At 51.8% G+C, this 25064-nt stretch overlaps 1 protein-coding gene and 1 long non-coding RNA gene across 2 annotated transcripts in view; one reads left to right on the top strand and one right to left on the bottom strand.

Annotated features, from left to right (window-relative positions):
• Nucleotides 1–391: 391 nt before the first annotated feature.
• EMX2 (empty spiracles homeobox 2) lies at nucleotides 392–7788 on the bottom strand. Its single transcript, XM_032176713.2, has 3 exons — nucleotides 6269–7788; nucleotides 4123–4307; nucleotides 392–1874 (listed from the first exon to the last, which is right to left on the bottom strand). Exons 1-3 carry the CDS (start codon nucleotides 6672–6674, stop codon nucleotides 1707–1709), a joined length of 759 nt encoding a protein of 252 aa, XP_032032604.1. The 5' UTR covers nucleotides 6675–7788; the 3' UTR covers nucleotides 392–1706.
• LOC116483053 (uncharacterized) overlaps nucleotides 7690–25064 on the top strand; it is a 49681-nt gene continuing 32306 nt past the window's right edge. Inside the window, exon 1 of the long non-coding RNA XR_004252158.2 lies at nucleotides 7690–7794. This is a non-coding gene — a long non-coding RNA (uncharacterized LOC116483053). The remainder of the gene's footprint in view (nucleotides 7795–25064) is intronic.

Raw genomic sequence — 25064 nt, forward strand, 5'->3', positions numbered from 1 at the left:
AAGATTCTGATTCTGCTACATGTTTTCCCCAATATTTTGGGAGAGTAGTCCTCAATGTGTAACTATATGTCCAGTTTTTTTTAATAACCAGAGGTTAAGAGAAGTAAGCATTTTAACCTGAAGTTCAAACTAAACTCCCTCAGTAGGGCATACAATGGGCAAAGGTCTGGTTGGAAAACTTTTCTCCCATCCCTTTTCTGAAGGACTTAAGTTTTCCTAATCTTCTCCCTTCTCCACCCTCATCTTTCTTTAAAATGCCTGAGAATCCATCAATCTGGCCCTTTTGTGGGTGAGGAGCCTGGGTTTCTTGAGCCTAGTTGGGGAAGGACCACACTCAAATTACTGAGATACATTTTTATAGATCCACTTCAATTTCCCAAGACGACTACTCTGAGGGCATATTGATAAATCTTTATTGACAAAATATTGACATTGACATACTTCTTGGAAGTATATAGTGTGTTAGAATTCTAACAAATTAACACAAAACACAAAAATATTTACATTCTGGTATAGAAGACATTAAGGAAGCATTTGTCACTCTCTTTAGTAAGTCTATGATCTTGGAATAGAAACTCAGTGCTTGAAAACTTGCCGCCGTGTGCTTGGCCACACTTAACATCATCCCCGCTAACTACAGTCCTTCAGTTTTTTGCAATAGATAGATTTAAAGTTTGGAATAGGCATTGCAGTGAATGGTTGAACTCGGCCAATTTCTCCACCCACTGAAAGGAGAAGTTTGTATCAGGGTTTTAAGCCTCAGGATGTTAGGAAAGGGAATGTCCAAGAAATATAGTTAATTTAGGGGTCTTTTTCCCAGTACAAGTCCTGACTCTTTTTGTGGGCACCCTCCCCCGCCACCCCAGCCCCCCCCCACGTCGTCCTGCTCCCCGTTTCTCTGTAAGAGGACCACTATCGCTGAGCCTACTTCATTTAGCTTGCACAATCACTTTGACATCAGAAGGTATCAAAAAGTGTTTACAGACTGCACATTTCTTGGGAAAAAAATCAAAATAAAAAGCACACAGAACCTGTCTTTAAAAGGAAAAGAAAATTACAATTCATTTTCGGTCTTTAAACACCATTCGCCCAACAACTGCTACATGCATTTCAAGGATTTGAAACAGGTGTGGGATGGGGCTAGATATGGAATTTTCGTTTTTTATTACTAATTATTTTTAAGGATGGGGGAAACACAGCGAAGTGCAAAAAAAAAAAAAAAAAAGTCCTGTGCCTGGTTGGGTCGTGGTTTTTATCATCATCATTATCATTTTTTAAGTGGACTGTGATAAACGGAATACCTGCCAATCATCTTGTCTCCCCGGTTTGGTGTTTGACTGACAGCTCCCCTTGTCAGAGTGCACGTTCAGCTTTCTCGCTCGCTCTCTCTCTCTCTTTCTCTCTCTCCCTCCCTCTTTCTCCTTCTCTCTGTCTCTCTCACTCACTCAGCTGCCCCTTTAGACGAGGGTCGCTTATTGATGAAGGAGCCTCCATCCTCTGCCATCTTGGCGCGGCCTCGGTTTGGGACCTTGTGCCCTCGCTGTCCAAAATCTTCGCCGCATTCCGCTGCTCCCTCCGATTCCCTCTCCCTTTCTCGGTGAACGTGTATGCGGTTTGTTTTTGTTTTGTAGGGTTTTTTCCTTCTCCACCTCTCCCTGTCTCTTTTGCTCCATGTTGTCCGTTTCTGTGGGGTTAGGTTTATGTTTTTAATCATCTGAGGTCACGTCTATTTCCTCCGGACTCGCCTGCTTGGTGGCGATTCTCCACCGGTTAATATGGTGCGTCCCTTTTTTCTTTTGTTGCGAATCTGAGCCTTCTTCTTCCAGCTTCTGCCTTTTGAACTTTGTTCTTCGGTTCTGAAACCATACTTTAACCTGCGGGTGAGAGGCAGATGGGGTGCGTTAGTTCTTTCAGAGCACCCTTCCATCAAGTGCCTGATCCTTTCACCCAGCCCAGACTCCAGTTCCAGACTCAGCAAAGACCCAGACCCAGAGATGCAAGTCCTAAGGTCCAGCCTCCCCAAGGCCTGCCCTCAGGGAGCAGGGCACCTAGTGCGTGGTGGAAAAGAAGCCCAGCTCCCTGCCCTTCTGAGCCTTCCTGAAGAGCCTTTCCCCAGGGCCCTGTGGCCCGGAGTGCACTGAGCCCCCTCTCTCCTGGCCCTGCACAGGGCATCTATATCCCGCTGAGAGCAAAGCCTTGCAAAGCATGGGAAGCCCCTACAAAAATAATAAGTGATTAAAAATAAAAAGAGACATGTCCCTAACTCCCTCCAGCAACTGAGTGCAAGAGAGACCTCAGTCCGCCGCTGCTGCAGCTTCCCTCAGGGCCCAATGTGCTTTCTATTTTCTGCTGGTCTGGGCTGCGTTTCCTAAATATAGCGTCTCCTCTTCGTGGCGAGGGCCCTGGGTAGGCGATCAGGGTTTGCCTTCGCTGCATCCTCCGTGAGGGGGACTCTCACAGGTGAGCAGGAAGGGGATGGGGCTGGAGGGGCCCAGGAGGGACATGGAGTGTGCAGGCCTCCAGACCAACCCAGCTGTACCTTTATAGCTAGGAAAATGGATTCAAAACTGAAAGCTTCTGAAAGACCGTGGGTCACACAGAAAGTAAGAGAGAAACTAAGAGGAGGGGAGGTGACAGCAAGCCCCCTCTTCCCTCCTTCTAAACAGCCCCGGAACAGGCTGCTGGTCACACAACCTCGGACCCCAGTCCCATCACTTCCCACCAAGGTGGGGCTGGAGGCCCGGCCTCACCAGAGCCGCTGTGAGAGGTCTCAGGAGCAATGAGGTGGGAGTCGGCTGCCATCCCATGGCCCCCTGGGAAAGCTGAGTGGTGGGTCCTCATTCAGCCACCAGACAGTAACACAGTCCAATCTTCCCAGCAGTGGGGTACAAGTAAGGGAGATGGCAGTGACTGCACCTCTGATACCCTCCCCCCACAACTCCTATCCTATCTGGATAACAGTACCCCACAGCCCAGTGCCAGTCCCTGGACCCCTGGGATCCATTCCATTCCCTCCTTTGAGGCCGCTAGCCGGTCCGTCTTGCCCTCCCGGAAAGCCCCAGTCGCCCAAAGTGCTCCATGAAAAAGCTGAGCGGGAACAAGGCTGAATTTAATTTGCTTTGAGTTTGCTAATTGAGGGGGAGGACGGTTCATTTCTCCCCGGCGCTGGCCCAAGGCGCGCGTCGGTGCGCTCGGGGCTTGACACGCACACAAAGACTCCAGGCAGCGTGGGCAGCGAGGCGGACAAAGACCACCGCCGCCTGGGCTGTCCAGGAGAAATCAGCCGGCCCGCGCCTTGTGCCGGGCTCCGCACAAACCCGCCAGGCCCTCCTCGGTTTTGGGGTGGGGAACATGTTTTAAAACAAAAGCCTCGACCTTTCTGCGCTGCCCAGGAAAAGTGTTACAACTTAATCTGCCCAAAAAACGTTACTGTTTGCTGGGAACTTTGACCCCGCCCTGCGGCTCCGTGTACAGTAGCGCCTACTGTAGTCCTAAACCCCCTCCCCACCCTGGGATAAGCCCAAGCCAGGCCCGCCCAGGGACCCTGCTGTGCAGAAGGCCTGTGCCCTGAGGCAGACCCTCTCTGCAGCCTCCCAGCTTTACTTCTCTGATGTAGGGTAAACACAGGACGCTTGTCCTCTACCTTCTGATCGCCCGTCTCCTTCAGGGAAGTCACTGGAGCCGACGGTGTGAGCCGTGGGCTCGCTGTCTCTCAGAACTCATCTTTAACCCACATCCTGTCCTTACCAGCCTCCAGCTCCAAACATCAAGAAACCCTACTGTGCTCTCCCTCTTCCTGGACCCCAGCAGGGTCTTCACACTCTCACCAAAAGTCTCACCAGAAATGCAGGGATGTCTTAGCCAGGACATGCCCAACTGGACAGAGAAACAACTCGGCGCGTTTCCCCAGAACCTGGGGCAGATTGGCACTTACAGCCCCTTTCTGGAGCCCAACAAAGCCAGCACCTTGAGACATACATCCCGAGCCCAGGCGTGGAACCAGCTACCAGGACCTGTGCGGAAGGCCCTCACAGAGCTCCGTGCTCATGGGTGTGCTTGGGAGCCAGATTTGGGGTGGGGGCGCACGCCTAGATGGGTTCCTCGCGCCCAGGCCGCACTCACCTGAGTTTCCGTGAGGCTGAGGCTGTGTGCCAGCTGCTTCCTTTCGGCGCCCACCACGTAGTGATTCTTCTCAAAGGCGTGTTCCAGCCTTAGAAGCTGGGACGGGGAGAAGGCGGTTCGGATCCGCTTGGGCTTTCGGGCCAGCGCGTTGTGCAAAAGGAAACTCTCGGGGCTAGTGTCGTTCCCTGCGGGGAGCACAGCAGAAATCCGATTAGGGGGGCTGCTCTGACCTGAGCCGCGCACTTCTCCCGAGCCGGGCTGGCCCGGCACAGCGCTCAGGGCCTTCGCATAGCCGCGCCGCTCGACCTGCGGGGGCCGGTGGTCCTCCCAAGGGCTCACGAAGGGAACGCCGGCTCGGCTGCCTGGCCCGGAACGCCGGGTCTCCACCTGTGCGGCACCCAACCAGCCGCTGTCGCAGCGGGGCCAGTCCCCAGGCTCCTGACCTCGGCCGGCTCCGCAGCCGCCCTGGCGCCGCGGGCCTCGCCACCTCCTCGCCGGGCGAAGGAGGCAGGGAAGGGAGCCGCAGAGCCTGGCTGGGGGATTGGGGCCCACAGCCCGAAGAAACGACTTTCTCTTCTTTCTAACCTCTCGGGGAACTTTGACCCAGGGTAGAAAGGCGGCGGGATGCTCTCCAGAGTTTTCTTGGAGATTTATTTTTAAATTATTTGTTTTGTTGCCCCTCCGGGAAAGTACAGAGGCGGGGCGAATCGTTGCAGCCCGATCGGGACAGAAATCTCGCCGGCGGGTGTGCTTGGCTACAGCCGCTGCTGCCTCTCGAGAACTGGGCTCCGGGGTTCCCGGCTCCCGAGAACTAGAAGAGAAACGCGAGCGAAGGGATCGAAACCCGGGGGGTTACCGAGTTGCAGACAGCGCCAGGACAGTCTGTAGCGCAGGAAGATCCCAGCGGCTCCAGGTCTGGTGGGGGGACCATAAGCATGACTGATAGAGAAGGAGGAAGGGCAGCCCTAAACTTTTCAAGCAAAGCCTCAGAGTTTTGGGTTCACTCATTAGGGTAGGAAATCGATTCACTGAAAACCCAAACAAAGAAAAACAAGCCGACAGTCCAGGCAGGATGCAGGCAAATCCAGTTCGGGATTAAGGGTAAAGGGCTTTTTATTTTTTTTTTTCCTTTGGTTTGATTTTTTAAAATATGGGGAGGAGGGTGACATCTACCCGATTCTAGGCTCCGGCAGGAACGCAATGGGTTAATGAATGGACAAGCCGCGGAGTATTGATCGGCTGCCGCCGGAGGTAGGTCTTTTACCGACTCCGATCGGTAAACTAATTACCCCTTTTTCTGAAGTTTTAACTCTCCTCCTCCCACCCCGTACCCAGAGAAAAACAAACAAATCAAAAATATCGCAAGAAATGAAAACACCGAACAGATATTTCCCTCTAAGACAGTTTCCTGACCAGGTTCTTTTTTTTTTTTTTTTTTTCAAAGAAAGAAAGAAAAACAAAAACCAGACCGAACCTGCCTTCCCGCTGTGGCTACTCGGCGCCCCAATTAAGCAGGTCGCGGCGAGAGCGCCGAGTCCTGGAGCTTTCCTCCCGCACGGGTTCCCGCCCCTCCCCAGGCCTCCGAAAAGCAGGAAAGAAAAAACAAATCTCATACTTTTCTCCGGGGGCGCGAGGGTCCTCTCGCCTCCAGAAGAGGGTGGAAGACTAAGAAGCCGCGGGTCTGGACTGAAGGGGCGCAAAGTGGGTGGTGAACAGGCTCGAACGCAGTCGAAAGCAAGCCTGGCGGCCGAGTCCTGTCCGCGCCCCTCGGAGCCAGGACGGTTGGGGGCATTGCCGATGGTACCAGGAGCCTGGGGATCCCGCGGGCTCTGGCTCCGCGGCGCCGGGCACGCACAGCCCAGCCTGCTCGGGTACTAGCGCACTGGGGGACAACTTCTCGGTTCGCACCCCTTCCCAAAGGGTCAAGCGGCCCGCAGGCCATCACTCCAAACCAGCCGTAGCTTCGGAGACGGGGGATCGACACCACTCCCGGCCCCGCGCCGCCTAGTTTCCCAACAGGGCGCGCTAGCCCGCTAGCCAGAGGAACCTCCGCCCAGGCCTTGCCAAGAGCCCACCCGGAGCAGGCCGGGGGCAGTGAAGGATGCGGCGGGAGCGGCGCGCTGCAGTTCCGCGACGTGGCACGTACCTTGGAAGCGATGACCCAGATATCGGTAGCGGTGGATGAGCCAGGGGTAGAAGGTGGACGGATCCCGCTGCTGCGAGGCGAAGAGGGGGTGTGGCGAGTGCGAGGAGGGTAGGGGGTGGGCGGCCAGGGCGTGCGGCGGCGGTACCGGGTGCACTGGCACGGCGGGGTTGGGCGGGTGCGAGACCGCCTCGGCGAACACCAAGTCTGGGTTGGAGTAGACGCCCCTACCGGCGGCGGCGGCGGCGGCCGAGTGGAAGCCGTTGAGGAACGGATTTATGGGGCTGGAGTTAGCGTAGCTGAGTGCCGCGGGACGGATGGGGTCCTCGGAGCGCGAGGCGGGCAGGGGACTGTCCTTGGCCACCAGCGACTCGATGGTGAAGCAGCGCTTGGGCGCCGGCTGGAACATGCTGCGCCGAGGAGCGGGCGCCCTGGGCTCCCAGCTCCTGGCGACGGCCGCACGCTGCCTCCGCCGCCCGCTGCCCGCGGCGAGGACGGACGAGAATTGGGGACTCGTTTGTTTGGGGGGGGGGTGGGGGTGGGGGTGGGGGGAAGGAAAGGAAGAAAGAAAGGAAAGGAAAGGAAAAAGGAAAGGAGGGGGGAGGGAGAGGGAGAGGCAAAGCCGAGGATCCCGAGAATCTTGCACCAAACGCGCCCAACCTGAAGAGAGGGGGGAAAATCCTTCCAGAAGAATTTGCAGGCGTGGATTGGGGTAATTTTTTTTTCTTTTTTTTTCTTTTTTTTTTTTGGCGAGATGGCGTGGGGGGATCGGAGTTAGAGGCAGGGAGGAGAAGGGGGGAAAGTTCTCAGTTTTTTCTCCTCTGCAAAAGGCGGGCAGGGCGCCCTAAGTCCAAGGACAATCCATGGAAGTGTTCGCTTCTTCACAAGTTGTGCAAACGATTTGTTAGTTCATGAGCCTAATTAGTGCGGGGATCACATAAACAGCTTCCTCCGAAGCCTGGTAAATGGCTTGATGATTGGTCGCTATTACTCGCCCTGAGGTGGAAGGGGGGAGACTCTTTAAAGTGCGTCAGAGGGAGGTGAGCGCCTGGGAACCCGGAGGCCTGGATCCGGGCCGAGAGTGGAACGGAGTCGGCGCCGCCGCCTCGGCTGAGCCTTCTGCCGCCCGCCGGGCCGCCCGGCTTCTCCGCGCCTTCGCCCCTCGCTCCCAGCTCACTCGCTCCTGCGGCGCCCGCTGCGGCTGGCTTCTCCTCCTCCTTCGCCTCCTCCTCTTCCTCCAGTTTCTTCTTCTCCTCCTCCTCCTCTTCCTCCTCCTCCTCTTTCCCCACCTACTGCCCCTCAGCCACTGCCTCCGCCTCCACCAGCACCACTCCCTCCGGGGCACCCCGGTCCCTGCAGAGTCCCTGGCCGGCGCCGCCTCCGCTGCGGCCCCCTGAATCCCGAGCCTGCTGCGCCCAAGCTGGTAGGACAGACGGACAGACAGATTCCTCTCGCCTAGCGCTCCGCCGCTGCTGCTTTATGCGGCCCCGCGTCGGGAGAACTGGGATCGCCCCAAGAGCACCGCGAGGGTAAGCGGGCGGGGGCTGATTCCCGGGCTAAAGGCGCCGTTCGGTTATACCAATCCCCACCCTTAGCAAAACTCCCAGCAGTTTCCTAGGCCAGGAGGGATCCTGGAGTGAGGGGTACGGGGTCCTCCCACCCCATCAACCACGCTTAGCTTCGAGGTCCCAGGGTCGGTGCGTTCGCGATTCTTGATCCGGCTCGTTCGCTTGCGAGTTGAGACTGGGAGCTGCCGACCCCGCCGGAGCAGTGGGCTTCCAACTCGCTGCCGCTCTCGCCCCACGGTCTGTAGCGTTTTCTGTCTGGGAGGGTGCTCACCTCCTTCCCCATAGCAATTCCTTCTGGAATATCTGGGACCGGCAGTCCAAGGTCAGGGGAGAGCCCGATATGGTGCTACTGTACTATTATGGTTCCGTCGTAATTATTTTTGTTAGTGTGGTCAATGTTATTACTATTATAGATGATATTATTTTATTATTATTATTTCTATTATTATTATGCCATCTGTTGTCCCGGGGGAGGGGGTGGGTTGCTGTGCAAACCCAGTGCAACTAGCGACTACGGATCGCATCTCCGGTCCCAGGCCGTGTCCGCATTTTCGAGCTCGCCTTCAGTTTTGGGATGATTTTAGGACCGACTTCCCTCGTCCCCATTGGCTCGCGCGGCGGCATAATTATGATCACATCCCCAGGCTGCTGGCGCTGCTCTCTGTTTATTGGTGGTTAAAGATCTATTATCTATTCATCAGCCGCCTCTTTTTTCCTTTTTTTCTTTTTGCCAATTACATTCCTCTAAAGTGAAGTACCAGCAGGTATTTTGCACGTTTACAATTAATGATAAAAAAAATTCTAGCGTCCTTTAAAATTATTACTCCCAGGCCCCTGTCATTTTTCCTAAGAATGCAGAAATGCCTATGTTTGGTGACTAGATTGCCCTGAAACCTGGGAGAAGCCGATGGGAATGGGGAGAGAAGAGTGAAGTCCACTGTGAGCCAGGCTGCCCTGCCACCAGATGCATAGTTGAGGGGACAGGTCTCAGTACAAGCTACCTGCTTCCTCCCTTGGTTTCATCTGGTGTATATTTATGTTTGTGTCAATTACTCCTTTATTCCAGACATAATGTTGTGTTGGGGCAGATGTCCAAAAACCTCTTTTAGGAAACTAGGCAAGAGAGGAGTTGGGAGCAGTGTTTTCCGGGGTTGTCAGGGCACCAGACAGATTCTTGAGGAACCGTGAGGAACCGGCAGAGATCATCTTTGTTGCCCCCACCCCACACCTTCCCAGGGAACACACATACACATCTTCACATATGAGACAGGTGTGCGCCTCAGCTTTGCCCTCACAGTGGGAGACACCCGCCTCTCCCTTAGGCTTCGAAGTTCTGGGCTGGGGTCCTGGCCCACTATTGTCCCTCTGTCAGTTCCAGGTGGCTTTGCTTTCTCCTCCTCCCCTTTTTCCAGGCCCAAAGATACTGGGCTTTGGATCCAGCCCTTGGGGTGGGGGTGCACTTAAAGATGCACCTCCCTTGGGCCTGGACCACTGTCCCCCAAAATATTGTCTACAGTTTGGAAATTCCTCTCTCAATTAGGCTGTGGGGTTAGAGGAGAGGCCTCTAACCCCAGCTAGGCCAGCAGGGAGCCTGAAGACATGGCAGAGGGGGGAGGTCTGTTGTCTGTGCCCAGCCAGTAAGCCCAGAGTGGAGCTAGAGGTCCGCCCTCGGGTTTTGGAGGCCAGAAACAAACACTCAGCTTAGGCAGACTGTGGATCCCGAATCCTGGCAAGCAGGAGAGGGTACCTTTCATGCAAGCTTCAGAAGGAGGACTGGAGGGCCAGGCTCTGGCAGTGCCCTCAGGCCAGACCCACCAAACTCAGCCTGAGACTCAGGAGTTGCAAACTGGAGCCACTGAAAGCTCCACCCTTAGTGATCTTGGGTGGGGGCATAAAAGTCATTGACCTTGAGGGCAATGGGTATCCAGTCTGTCTGGGAGATAGGGTGAGACCTAGATGGTTTGTGATGTGTAAGGGTGATGGGTGCCTTCTCTCTTTTAAAACTTGCAGCCCTGGGTGCTAAGGTGCAATCATTATTCCCTTAACCAGGACAGTGTTGGGCTGGAGATGGGACCCCTCAGCCTTCTGCCCTAGGCAGGGACATTTGGCTGCAGTAGAGGGGTAGAGTGCTCCACAGTCCCACTTCAGTCAGTCGGCATCCTCTGCAGGCCACTCGCCTTTTATAAACTGCCCTTCTGTGGCCAGGTTTGCCCCAGGGGCTCTAGCTAGCCAACAGGTAGGCAGGGGTCAAGGGACAGCGGGGTCTGAGGTCTGGTGTCCCCCTTCCTGAAGGAACCAGGGCATGCTAGTTCCTCTGCTCCAAGTGCTGCTAGACCCAGGCTGCACTCCAGCCCCTTGAAGGAGAAGCGGGTTTCCAGTGAGTCAGGCAGTTCAGAACCCCAGAAGCTGGGTAATCTATGCTAATTCATGCACTCGGCCTGAGGAGCCCGGGAAGGTTCGCGGGGTCTGGCCCCGATGTGCAGGGAAATTAACTAGGATAGTAACTCATTAACCAGACTAGCCAGTGGAGGCGCTCCAGGGCACTGGACACTGTGGTCTGGACTGGACCCTAAGCTCCTAGATAGCACGGCTGCCCTGCCGCTCAACTTTACTTGTGGATTTAGGCCTTGCAGAATACGGCCACGTTTGTTCCTTAGCTGCCCAAGGAGTGGGTGTTTGGTTAAGTAGCCCTGCCTGGAGTGGGAGATGTGGGGATTTCTGAGGCTCCAGCTTAGAGCAAGGGGCTTCCTCCCTCTGCCCCACATGTGCCCCAAGCCACTGCTGCCTCTTGGGCTCTGTAGACTGAGGAATCTACCTTTGCAGGCAGCTGGACTAGCAGACACATTCAAACGTTCTCATTCCGAATCTGTCACTGAATGACCTTGGGCAACACAGAAATCTCCCGACTTAATTTCGTCATATGTAAAAATACAGCCAATGCTGTCTGGGAGGCAGTGGGGAGTAGCAGTGGGCTTGTTTTGGAGGAAGATAGAACTATCCTACTTCCTGATTGTGGTGGTATTTACATGACTCTATATGTTTTCCAAAACTCACAGAACCGTACACTACAAAGTGTGAGTTTTACTATATGTAATTATACTTTAATATAGCTGCCCCCATCCCCCAAGATGAGAGACTTGCATTTACAGCTTAACTGTGTGACCTTGGGCAAGTTACCTAACTTCTCTGTGCCTTGGTTTTCTCTTCTCTGAAATGGGAATAAATAATAGTACCTTTGCTCTGGGTTTGTTCAATGAGATAAACAAAGCAAAGTGCTTAGACAGTGTCTGGCACATAATGAACTACAATAAAAGTTCGCTTCTGTCCTTAATGCTGCTATTACCTACCCACCTCCAAGGCTTGTTACTGGGTTTCAGAGACTGTGAACAATATAGCTGTACAAACATCAGCTAATGCTGACAGTCCTGCCACACTCCTCCGAGCTCCCCCAAAAGCTGAGAGCTTTTCTAGGGGGATGTTGGGGTGAGCAAGGCCTGGAGTCCTGGCTCCTTGGTTGGTGTCAAAGGGCGGAGACTCCTGCCGATCTCTGATAAGCATCTGCTTGGAGTTTCCTGCAAGGTCCCCCCGGGCTTCAAAGGAGCAAAGGGCAGCAGTGCTTCACCATCGCTGTGCTCCGTGCTAGGCCTGTGAGGTACCTGGGGTGGGTGCATGGCCTCCTACAACTGAGAATAGGTGTGTGGGAGCTGTCTGGGGTCACCACCTGTGTGACTTTCACCTTCTTGAGCCACGGTTGACTCATCTGTGAAAAGGAAATAGCAATGTGTTAACGGTTGTTGAGAGGAGTGAGTAAGCTAATATTTAGCACACTGTTAGCGTTCATCACATTTTAGTTATTGCTAGGCCATGGCCTTGTGCCGTCGAAGCTCCCCGCTGCACTCTGCCCTGTCTTGGTCCCTGATCGCCAAGGTTCGGGTCCTCACGTTGAGCCAGAACGCTGAGCCCGCCCTGCGCTCCCGCGGACCGCACCGACGCCCGTGAAGGGCGAGCCCTTTCCCGGCCCGAGGCGCGCGAATGGTGTCCCGAGTCGGAAAGGCCTCGGGGGCGTTAAGAATTCCTCCAACCCACCGAGATCACCAGTCACGCCAGCCTCTCCGAAACCGTACGGTGGCGGTGAGAAAACGAAAAGTATAATTAATGCCCTAAAAGCATTTTTAAAAAATTATTACGACAAATCCCTTTCTGGCGTCTTCCCCAGAGGCCTCTCGCCAGGCGGGCGCGCCGGCCCGGGGCCCCGATTGGCGTGCGCGCAGCGGCGCCTAGTGGCGAGGACCGGGCGCGGGCGCGGTACCCACCGAGCCCCCGAGCCCGAGGGCGGGGGAGCGCTGGGGTCTCGCCGCACTGCCAAGGTCTCGCCTAGGCCGTCATGCAGGCCAGCGGAGGGGTTAAAGGAGGCTCACTGGCAACGGAGGAGCCCAGACGGCTTGGAAGTGCGTCCCTCCTGCCTCCTTCAGCTCCAGCTCTTGGCTTGAGAGCTCGCCATCCACGCTGGAATTCCAGCTCCAGTAGGAGTCCGGCTTCCTTCCGAAGGGGACGCAGAGGGACGCTGGAGTGGGACAGGTTCTGCTCTAAGAAGGACTAGGAAGCCGTGATCACCTGTGCAGCCACAATTCCATGCCTGAGGTCCCATATCTCCCGGCCCGACTCGGGTGGTTCAGAGAACAGGCCTGGGATGGCCTGCGCGGGCCCCGCCTGGGGTGGAGTCGGAAGAGCTGGGGTCCCGGGGTGCGACTCTCTCAGATCCGCGCCCCCTCGCGGCTGGCTGAAGACGCCCGACACAGGGGGTCTTTGGTTTTGGCATGGGTGGCAATTGATTACGACACACTCCTAGCAGCGCACGTTGACTAGCCCATTCCTCTCGGAGCGCGCGGACCCCCATCCGTCCCAGGGCAGCCTGGCTCCTCCGGTGATGTGGGGCCGTGGAATCCGCTTGGGCTTCCCTGAAAATCCGTGTCATAGGAAGGCGGCCTGGGAGCGGCGCCCTCAGCATAACTGCTTGGAGCTCCGAGCCCTTGCTGCAGGGTCTTGACCCTGGCCCTGGCTTCCGCGGGTGGCTGCAGGGGCGCTGTCCTCCTCTGGACATCCGCGCGAACGTCTGCGTCTCCGGAGATCTATCCGTTTTGAGACCCAAAGTTTCAGTGACGCATGGAGCCACTGGCAGGACCCCACCGTCGGGTTTTATCTCCTTCATCGCGTTGAAACTCGTCACTCCCTCACCACACACACGCTGTCTCGATTCATTATTGAAAGCAAGGAAACAGAACCAAAGGGGTTTCCAGTTTCTTTCTCCCTCAGCTGCCTTCAAATGAAAGCCTAGGACCGAGCAAGGACTGGGAGGGACAGACAGACGTACACACAGACGGTGGTGCAGGAGCTAGGGAACAAGTACACTCTCGTTCGGGCGCCTGCCCAGGATAGGGATGAAGAGAGTTGCGTCTCCCTTGCACTCTCTCGGGATGGAGGGTGGGTGGGAGCGTGGCAAGTCCTTCCCATCGCCCCCAAAGCTACATCTCTATGAGCCCACCAGAGCGTGCACCGGCTCCTGAGTTCCCAGAGGACCAGCATGGGGAGCGGAAGCGGGGCGCACCTTCCACGCCTCTGCAGCGCTTTCTGGCTTTTCGTGTTTGAGGCTCTGCTCTCTGCCACTGATGGCCCGGCTGGCCTTTTAACTTGGAGTCTGGTCCTCGCCCGACAATGTAAGGCGCTCCTTGGGTTTGTCAGCGTCCATCTAGGAGCCTATGCTACTTCTGAAACGCTGGCGTCCCAGGAGCCACACTCTCAGGGACTTAATCGTCTCTTCCTTTAATACTTCCCCATTTTCAGGACGTGGGGGCTGGGCTGGGGCTTGGAGGGGAAATCCTGCCATCTGAGGAAAAAAAGGAAACTGGAGGTTTTTTCTTTTGGACTGCGGCCCTCCTTGAAACATGCGAAGGATTGGGGCAAGACTTACAAGAAAGCTAACAATTCCTCTCACCTGTATCGAGTTTTAGCAATTTTTCAAAAGTATGTGTGCTCAAGCCCGTGATTTCAGTGAACATCACAATCTGGTGTGGTCAGTTAGGGAAACAGTCATGATACCCACTTTTCAGATGAGAAAACTGAGGCTCAGGGAAGTTACAAAAACCACTCCGCGCACCCCCACCTCCTGGCCATGGGTGCAGGGATCACTTCACTTGGAGCCGCGGGAAGACCACCCTCTCCTCCCCGCCCACAGGAGTCAGGCGCCCGCACTCAAGCCAAGGAGAAAAGGCAGGGGAGAGTGCCCTGCAGGTGGGCTGGGGTGCACGCGGGAAGGTTCGCCCGGGCGGCCCCACTTAATGTCACTCTGGCTCTTGCCTCGTATGCACCCGCTCACCGTTGACCTCCGTGCCGCTCTTCCCGGCCTCAGGCCCTGCCCTCTTTCTTCTTCCTGGTTTAGCTCCTGCAGTCTCCAGCCCCGAGTTTAAGACTGGAGGGCGGAGGGTGATCGGTGGCCTCGCCGCTGCCAGTGAGCGGAAGCGCGGGCAGGGCAAGCGCTGCGTGGCGGCAGCTGAGACTCCGTGCGCCCAGTATCCCCAGGTCGCTCGCGTGGGCGACTCACAGTGGTCGGGAAACCTCTGCTGGTGGCCACAGAGCAGCGCCTGCGCGGGCGGGCGGGAAAAGGGGTGCTTCCAACCGCAGCCAGCGAGGCGGCCCCAAGACCCCTCGTCCAGCCTCTTCTGCTTCCCCGGCTCTGTCCCGCCTGCGCGGAGAGAGCTGGGGGACAGAAGAATGGACAGGGACTGGGAGCTTCCGAAGGGGCTCACGGGGGTCTGACCACGACCACTCCCCCATCGCGGGCCCTGAGAAGACCCCAACTCTCTGGGAGCAGCCGCAGCTTTGCCGGACCAGGAGGCCCTAATTACAGACGGGCTCTGCTGCAACTCGTGGGGGCCCGGCCCCCAGGGGAGAGTGAAGGAATCCTCTGGTTCGGGCCCCCGCAGCTGCCCCCGCCCCCGGCCACATTCACATTCTGGGGCTCCTCGAGCCTGGAGGTTGGCCATACCAGGCCCGGCTCCCCTGTTTGCATCCCGTCGGCGTCTGGGCGCGGGAAGGCTCCGTGCACCCCGCTTCTCCCACGGCCACGCGGAGCCCTCGGCTTCGTGGCCTGCCCCTGGCGTCTGGAGGAGACGCCGCTAGTGAGGCCCGAGGGAGCCTCTGGGGACCCGCAGCAGCCGAAGCCCGCTTGGGCCTCGGAGGCCTCCTCTATGCTGGGCCCGAAGTGTCCTCCCACCCCTGGCGGGGACCAGGAGAGGCCCGACAGCGGCCGCCCTCCGCTTAGCCCCGGCCGCCAGCAGCTTGCCGGGGGCGGCGTGCGCAACAAAGGGTGGCATCTCGGCGGCGCGGACAGGGACAGCATTGATTCAATATTAGCTTTTCATTCCAGTCTATTGTGCCCATCTGAGATAATATTGACTCTGAGGTGAGAGCCCACAGACAACAGGGCTTGTCTAACACTGCGCTGCAGGGCGCTCGAAGGGAAGAGAACCAGAAAGCGCGAGTTAAAGAGACTGCGAATAAAAGCTGCTCGCGCGGCGCGGTGGCCGCCGCTGGCGCCCAGAACCTCGGACCCGGGAACTGGGGGTCGTGGGAGGGCCGAGGGGTCTGGAGGTGGCTCTGAGGAAGGGATCCGTGCTGTGCGTTTCCAAGGAAAACAGCCCTCGCTCAACACACACTCCCGTCTGCCAGACACTTGATGTTGAGGTTCCCCTTCTCGGTAGCTCTGGAGAAAAACTAATTCCCCCACACACTGTTTTGGGTTGCTAGTAAGCCAGCAGCGGCCACTGAGATATTTTTCCCCTTGTAAATGGTGTAACTCTTTAGGGTAACTTTTCTGTCAAAATGTTTCTTCTATTTCCCCAGCCAGTGAAGGGTAAACACGCAGCAATTATCATTAAACTGCATTACTTGCGAGAGCGTGTTTAATATCAAATTTCTAACTGTGCATTTGGCTGTGCGTTCAATCGTCTCCTTGCAGCCCATCATTGAGTTCCCTAACTGCCTTTCTAACCGCAGCTTTAAAGGGCCTCTGGAACGTTCCAGTCTTGCATATAAAGATTCGTTTCAATTTTCAAATTGCCTCTAAATGCCTCCGTTGGAAAATGGCATTTTAAGTTGTTTTACGTGTCGGAGACAGAATACTTAGGCTTACACTCGGGGCACCAAACGCAAAACGCTCAGGGCTTGCAGTGAACCTGGTGAGTGTGCCCTCGGGTGTCATTTACAGAATTCGTGCCCTCCTCCCAATTGGAGTTTGACCTCTATCAGAGATAATCTCTTCACTCGTTTACCCCAATGAGGAGCTGGTCGTTTGAGATCTTTTCATCCACCCCAAAGGCACGTGGGCGCGTGGGGAACTGGGATAGGGTGAGGGCTGGGGTGGCTGCATCACTATGAGGAGACCCTGATGTGCTTCCCTCCTTCCCCTCCAGCGCCTTGTACTGAGCTTGTGCTCGGCGACAAGGAGCAGATCGGCACCTGGGCTGTTTCAGAGGACATGATGTCTCCTATGTACCATCTGTAACATAGACGGTCCGTTTGTATTATATACTGTTTAACATATAATATGTATTATGTGGTTTCGTATCATAAATTAATATTTAACATCCAGTTCCTTTATAATATTGTTATATTACTTATCTAACAATGTTTTATCATATATTATACAAGGGCAAGAGGGAGAGGAGACAGGATACCGTGGGCTGTTTATTTCTCAAAAGCAATTCTAGATTGTGTGTGTGTGTGTGTGTGTGTGTGTGTGTGTGTGTGTAAATGTATTTGGGAGAGGCTTTAATTTCCAAGTACGCATTTGATCATTTTAATGTAACTTTATAAAGTCCTAATCGAAGCCACTTTGAGACCAGCTATGTCTTTATAGCAAAATACCCTGGAGTCCACTGTCGGCTCCAGGACAAGATTGAGGGGAAGGTAGCTGCTGTGAGGGATAGCAGGTCCCCATTGGAAAGTGATTTTCCAAATGTTTATTCCCCGGGGACAGAGGAGCCGATGTTCTGGACTCCGCGGCCGTCTCCTGTCCTCGCTTGTGTTATGGTGGTTGTTTTGGTTTTGAGAGAGGCCGTTTAGAGGCTCTAGTGATCCCTAAACTGATGTCATGAATTAAAAATGAATGTGAGGAGTGCAGCATATGCTCGGCTGAGGCGTCTGGGAGCTCAGAGGAGGCCTTTCACCTCGGGTTCCGGGCTCCAGACGGCAAACCGCGGGGCTCCAGCCTAGGTGCCCGATGCGGGCGGGCCTGGCAGAGCGGAGGCGCTGCGCGGGCTCCTGCAGGTCCTCTGCCCCAGCTCGCGGCCGCCCGTCCCTACCCCGGACTGGGAAAAGCTGTCCGGGGCTTGCATCGTTTACAGATCAGATGTTCCCAACTACAGTTTGCTTTTAATACCAATTGAGAGCTAAAATAAGCAAACAGTCGGGAGTTCCCGTTGGAGGGCAGGGGCCAGGTGTGCTGGAGGAAAATAAAGTCGGAATTTCAGATGTCCTCACGTTATCGCTCCGTTAAAAGGCAAGAACCGCGCAAGTGATTTAGTTTAGGGAGGTGGGGGGGGAGGAAAAAAGAAAAAAAGAGACGAAGTCAGGTGTAGCCAACGAAAAGATCAGAAATGAGAACCTTCCTAACTTTACAGCTTAATAAACAGGAGGCTGCTAACTCAGAGGCTTGGGAGCTGGGGAGGGAAATTGGGCTGGCGAGGTGGGGAGGTAGGGAGGGTAGGCTCAGCGAAAGGGCAAGAGGGAGAGGAGACTGTCAGGATGCCGTGGGCTGTTTATTTCTCAAAAGCAAAAACCCCCAAACGGTTACCTGGTGAACATCTTGTAGAACAAAACAAAGAAACTTGGCTAAAACCTGGAACAGGCAGTTTAGGCTCCCCAGTTCTGGCAAAACTTGAGGTTCGGCGAGGCCCAGAGCCCACTTGGGATCTGGTCCAGTTCCCAGCCTTGGGAAAGGTTGTTGTGGGTGTGTAGAAGTAGAGACTGTACCTCCCAGCTCTGTCCCTGAAGGAGCTCCCAGGCACCTGCTGGGATGAGCTGGGAAGTGGGTAGAGGGGCTGAGATCAGAGGAGGGAGGAGAATGTCTTCTTGTTGCTAAAAATACAACAACCCACTCCCCTCACCCCAATGGCTGCAGTCTCTGGCCCTGGCAGCACTGGGAGGTGTCTACAGAATGGCAGGCCTTCCAGATGAGGAGCGGATTGCAGTGCCAACCATGTGGATGTAGGTCTTCCCCAGATGGGCTTGGGCACATCTGGCCTGTCTGCAGCATTTTCTGCATCCAGGTGATCCATCTCGTCCCTGCCCAGTGTAGTGGAGAACTTTATTCTGTGTTAGCACCAGAGTTCCTTATTTCTACCCTGTTCTCTGAGCCCCCATGATCCCGGTTTAAAGGGCAGCTGCCTGGGTGTGGTGAAAGCAAGATAGACTATATTTCATTTCTCATCTGCCAGGGCATCTCACATGAGAGATAATTCATTTCTATCACTGATGGCACCAGTCCCATGTACTGTGCTGAGCTCCCATTACGAGGATTTATTTCATCCAGTCCTCCCAGAAATCCACTGAAGTCTGTTCCCATTTTCCATATGAGAAAACGGAGGCTCTAAGATGTTAAGACGTTCATCCAAGGTCACACACATGGCTAGTAAATGAGGAAGTCTGGATTCCAACCCAGGTCTTTCTGACTCTAACAGGTTTTCTTTCTCCCCCCTTCCCTACGTCTGATTTCCTATCAAAATGCCCGCTTTTCCCCAAAGAGGAAGCCACTGGGTGAGGAAAGAGACAACACTTTGTTCTTTAGTCCTCCAAAAAGTCAATGACGATAGGATAAAGAGTCTGGATCCCACATCCCCTCCAGAGCATTTATTCCAACTCTGAAAGAGACAACAGACTATTGGCACATGGACAGCATGGGTGGTTTACAAATAGCCTGACCACACCTCACTTCAGTCACCTCTCCCACCAGCCCTGTGAGGTGGACACTGTCATTACCCCACTTAGAGAGGCAGGAATGGACTCACCGAGGTTGCACAAGTTGCTCACTCCCCATCCATTCTGCGCAGAGCCCTGGCTGTCCCATTCCAAGTCTCCCAGCTTTGTAGATTACCACATATGGGACCATTTAACCAATGAAGTTAGACCTTGCATTGTTTTGTGAAATTGCTAAGTTTTCTCTTTTTCATGTTTTAAGTATTCCTGCACATATTATTTCAGGATCCAACTTTTTCTGCATTTATGCCTCTCTGAGACTCATACCTTTTCCATGTATGTACCCATCTGTATTGCGAAGCCATCAAGGAAATAGAACAAGGAGTTGCACCTTATCTGTGGTCAGATGATACTCAGAGACCTATACTCATGGTATATAGGTTTTATGGATAACTGTATATTTGGCTCTATTACCATTTGCCTTACTTGTATCACTCAAACTCAAATGTGTGATGAAGGATTTTCAATCGTATGTCTCTGTGTGTGTGTGTGTGTGTGTTTCATGACTTTCAAAGTACAGTTAACTCTCGCTTTAGACAATGTTTTCTCTTTGCTAAGATCCAAGGGGAAGAATTTGAGGCAGAAGGAATTCTTTGGTCAAATAGTTCCATGTTCAAAGAGATAAACAAGAGTGCAGACAGGAAGTGGCTCAAGGGGTCTCTGATCTTGAGATACTGTAAGAAGTCCCCTGCCACCAGGAAAAGCCTGCCAGGGAAGGATGTTCTCAGCCCTTGGACAACCAAAGCTCCCTCATCAGGCTCATTCTGAATCTCACTTGTTTACTTCTCCACAAAAGCCATGCTCTCCTACCCCATGAAGAAGCTTTTTTTCCTCGTTATCATGAAATGTTATATATATATATATAAACATTATGCCGGAATGTGTAAAGAAGTCAATAACAATCATGCAAATTACCCCTACCTGGGGGTCACCACTGCCAAACATTTTGAGATGTTAACTGAAAAAAAAAGAAGGAATTAGGGCTGGGTGTGGTGGCTCATGCCTGTAATCCCAGCACTTTAGGAGGCCGACATGGTGAACCCCAGCTCTACTGAAAATACAAAAAATTAGCCGGGCGTGGTGGCACACACCTGTAATCCCAGTTACTCAGGAGGCTGAGGCAGGAGAATAGCTTGAACCCAGGAGGGGGAGGTTGCTGTGAGCCCAGATCACACCACACTGCACTCCAGCCTGGGTGACAGAATGAGACTCCATCTCAAAAAAAAAGAAAAAAGGAATTAGGTTATGCCTATACGTTGTTATATTTGTCTAACATCTAATATTGTTAGATATGTCTAACAACATTGTTATTGTTGTTTTAGTGACTAAAAGAAAGGGAAGAAACAGGCTATGTGAGTCTGTTTATGTGAAGTAACAGGCAAAATGAATCTATGGATATGGAACTCAGAATGGTGTTTGCCTCTGGAGTGGGTTGACTAGGAAAGGCCCGGGAAACTTTCTGGGCTGCCAGAAATGTTCTATATCTTGATTTGGGTGATGGTAACAAGGATGTATACAATTGCAAAAAGTCATCAAACCTAAGATTTTAAAGTACTTTATTATAAATGTTGAGACCTTAACATAGAAAAAGAAAGAATCTTGGACAAATATTATATCAAAAAAAAAACAAACAAGAGAGATGAAGTAGCAAAAGACTGACCTAAAAAGCAGGAAATGCTGAGCTAACACCAGCCACACAACACCTGGAGCTTTACAAAGAGGAAGACCAGGCTTGGCTCCCCTCCATTTCAGCCTCTCAGAGGCCCTCCTAGGCAGGCTGCAGGTACATCCAAGAGGGCTGGATCCTTAAATGGGTAATACAATCTTAAGGTCCTGCTGGGCCTCACTGCTTGCCAGCCTCCCTCTTCTTTAATGCTGTCACTCTGCCATGTTCACAGTGAGGCACTGCATTTCCTGATACGGGTGAGGGTCCCTTGGAATGTAACGAGAATCCATGCTTGAGTCAGGAAGGAAGGTAAAAGGCCTTAGCTTTCAAAAAGATTCCAAAAGTTTCTTTCTTAGCCACTCTCTGGAACTCAGAATGTGGTCTCTCAGAAGCAATGTTATAAATGGTGGTCAAGATGCTACCCTAAAATATCTGTTCAATGTCTACTCATAAAAATACAGAATTTTAAGCTTGGTGGGTGGAGGAAAACTGATATACTAGGAGATTCTTTAGGAAAAACTGTGTTTCCTAAGTGTATTGAGTGATAGTGGTTGTGTGTCATAAAAAAAAATGAGAGGAGGCCGGGCATGGTGGCTCACGCCTGTAATCCCAGCACTTTGGGAGGCCGGGGCGGGCGGATCACAAGGTCAGGAGATAGCGACCCTCCTGGCTAACACGGTGAAACCCCGTCTCGACTAAAAATACAAAAAAGAAATTAGCCGGAGGTGGTGGCGGTCGCCTGTAGTCCCAGCTACTTGGGAGGCTGAGGAGGGGAATGGGGTGAACCCGGGAGGCGGAGCTTGCAGTGAGCCGAGATGGCACCACTGAACTCCAGCCTGGGCAACAGAGCGAGACCCCGTCTCAAAAAAAAAAACAAAAAAACTTAGAGGAAAACAATATTTTTTTTTCCCAAAAATATACCTATCTGCCAGACACTGTGTTGGCATTTGAAATTCAAAAATGAAAAATCCTATGATATCCTCCCTCAAGAAGCTAGCCGAGGAAGACTAACCTTGTAAATACATAAGTACAATAAAATCTTCACAGGCGTTGTGATAGAGGTCGTCATAGTTAAACAAAACAGGAAAATAGAAGTGAATGTTGGTTGGTAAGGGGAAAGGAATTTTAAAGCAGGAAGGGCTGATGGGGTAAGGAATTAGATGAAGACCTTTAGGTAGACTTTCAGGGTTCATGGGCACAATGGCCCTGGATCTGACGCTATTTCCAAATGTCTCTTTCTTTCACAATAAGATCATTACAGTTTAACTTCTCAAGCACTGTTGGGGTGGGGTGATTGTTTTTTGACTTTCAAATTATCTGAAGGGAGTAGAGGTGAGAAAACTTGCAATTTCAAAGGGAAAAGAAAAGAACATTTAAAAGGTATGTAAACCCAGGAGAAGGACTGCCAGAGGGGGATTTGACTGAGTATGGAGGAAGGAAAAAGCATAAACCCCAACACTGGAAAAGAAACAAAAGGTCAGTTCCCCACATCAACCACTGGATGATGAAGCTGACTCAGGACAGCTTGGGTGCTATCATGAGAGCAGAGTGGGTTAGGAGTCCCTGTGCTCCCAGGAGTATGAACGTATGGGATCACTTAAAATCAGATATTTATAGTATTTTCAGATCATTTATTAGTTCCACCAGTATCGAGCATTTACCATTTATAAGGAAATTTGCAATTGACCTGTAATTAACAGGGTTAAAAAATTGAGTCTGTCATGGTCCTTGCCCTTGAGAACCAGTTAGGGAACTAGACAGCTAAATATTATTGAACGTGATAAGTGCCCAAACATACAATGCTCAGGAAAAAGCTACTGATGTTCTGTTTAAGCAACACAGACAAGAAAATATTTCTTTTGTTTCTTTCCCAAGAAACTCCTGTGGGTGGAGGAAAACTGATATACCAGGATATTTTTTAGGAAAAACTGTAAGGTATTTCAGTAATTGGTAGACAGTAAGACATTACAAGGAGGGCCATGGGTGATTGACCTGAGCAGGTAGAAAGAATATATTGAGCAAGGGTCAAAAGAGAACAAGCATTTATTAAGTGCTTACTGTATTTCAGGTACTTCACATATAAGATCACATTTAATTGTCATAAAATCCTTCAAGGGTAGGTACGTATATCCATTTTTTTATAGATTAAAAAATTGCAGCTTACAGAGGTTAAGTAAATTCTCCAGAGACACACAGAGAAAGTGACAGAGCTAGGATTTGAACCTTTCTCTGTCTGATTCCTAAGCCCTGACTTCAGGCCACAATTCAGCACGGGGTATTAACCATGCAGGATCTACCAAGCCCCCACGGCTGTTCTGCAGGTAGAATGTGATTAGGGAGTCAAAGTGCCTTTGGAAAATGCAGGCATTAGACAAGCATTATTTGTTAAAATAATTTGCGGCTATGTTCTCCCCTTGCTGGTCTTCATTCAACAAATATTTCTTGTGTGCTAAGCCAGGCACTGTTCCAGGCACTCAGGATATAGCAGGGGGAAAAGCAGATAAAATCTTTACCCTGGTGGAGCTGACATTTCCCCAGCAGGACAGTCTGCAGACATGAATAAAAAGATTGATCAGCCATGTGAGAGAGAGTGCTTAAGGTCTCTCTCTCTCTCTCTCTCTCTCTCTCTATATATATATATATATATATATACACACACACACACAGTTACATAGATGTAGTTATATATATAGTTATATAGATACAGTTATATAGAGAGACTATATATATACTCTATATATATATGCATATTCACTATTTGAAATATTGAAAAATTGGAAACCCAAGAGACTAAATGTTCTTTAATGGGGACTTTTTTTTTTAAGTATGTTTCCATACTATGGAAAACTGTGTAATATAGCTATTGCAAAGATGGAAGTAGCTCTTTTTCTGTAGTGTCATGGAAAGACCTCCAAGATCTGTTAAGGGGGGAAAAAGCAAACTTCAGGACAATAAATGATATGATCCCATTAAGGCTTAAAATAAACACTACTTGTTTGTGCTTGTGTGTGTGCATGTGTGTATTCACATATATGTTATATGTGTATACTTAGATATAAATTCAGAGAAAAGTTCTGGAAAAATACACACCAATCTGACAACTGCATTTCTTCAGGAGAAGAGAGGGGAACTTGCAGGAATTGGTGTGGTCGTGGTACTTATTCTGACTACAATGTATACTTCTTGATTTCTGATGATGAGAATACATTCACATATTGCTTGCATAATTGAACAGGGAGACAGATGCATGCATGTGGGTATAATTTAGTTATAGCAATATGATTATGGATGACAATTGTTACTCTTTTAATCTCCTTTGATGTTGTTTTAATATGTCTATGGAGTGAGATATACACATAGATGGGATGATGCCAACACATAAAAGATGGAATTAAAACATGGCAACCTGGCTTGGAAATCTCGCCTCTCCCCACCCCTCCTGCAGTTTATAGTGAAACCTTTTTTAAGAGCATCATGGGATTTTGGATGGAAATCCTTGATCTCCCAGTTCTGAGGCACATGTAATTATTTCACAGTTATTAGCCTCAAGGATCTTTGCGATAGATATGACTTCATTATGAGAGCATCAGGCCTCTCCCAGCAGTAATTGAGCTTTGGGTGGAGCCAATGTGGGGGTTCTAGTGTGTGAGGAGTGGCTCCCAACAGGATTCCCCTGGTTTCTGCACCAACTCAAGCAAGCTGGCCTTAGCTTTGGCTGATCCCTGAAAATCAGCTAATGTATCCCACCCAAATCTCTTCCATTGTCTCTCTCTGTGACCTTGGGAAAGTCTTTGCTGTTTCTGGGTCTCCAATGGAAGAAGTTGAACCACATGGCCTATGATGTCATTTCCTGTCCCAAACTTTTGATTTCTATTATGACAAGTTGTTACAGGAGCCCTCCATCCATGCATTCATTTATATGCACCTGTTTGTGTGCTGGGGACAGAGAAGCAAGGAGGCACATCCTCTGGCCTTAAGGAGCTGCTCGTGGTGGCATCAAATTCTTGAAGATGTTGAAGCTGGTGGGTCTGCTAGAAACTCAGACAGTTTCTCAGAACTGGACTCAGAATAGATGTGTGGGGATCCCTCTCCACTCTCTGCCTCTGGATCTCTTGGGTAAAACTGGTATCTGTTCCTCCAGTCCCTTTATTCTAAATGTAATGCTGGTAGAGCCTCTACCTCTGCTGGGTGGCTTCTGGTTCTTAGAGACTAACTCACACCCATTTATAGGAGGGAATAAAGAGTCTCAGCGTGGGGAAAGGGATGGCCTGAAGTCACAGGAGTTCTAGGTGGACTGGTGATGGGACTCGGGGTCCTCTGGCCACTCCACTCATTCAGTAAACTTTTATTGATCACCTGGTGTATGCCAGGTGCTTTGCTAGATTGTGGGAGCACAAGTGTGAATCAATGGAATGATTTGTCAGATGTGTGTTGCTTTTTATTATAAAAGTGATATATGATTCTAACCACTCACATCCTTACAGACCATAGTGTGAGTGGTTAGAAGCTCTCCTGGACAGGACAGTATCCTCAG

This window comes from Hylobates moloch, unplaced genomic scaffold (assembly GCF_009828535.3).
Source record: "Hylobates moloch isolate HMO894 unplaced genomic scaffold, HMol_V3 SCAFFOLD_3, whole genome shotgun sequence".
NCBI lineage: Eukaryota > Metazoa > Chordata > Mammalia > Primates > Hylobatidae > Hylobates > Hylobates moloch.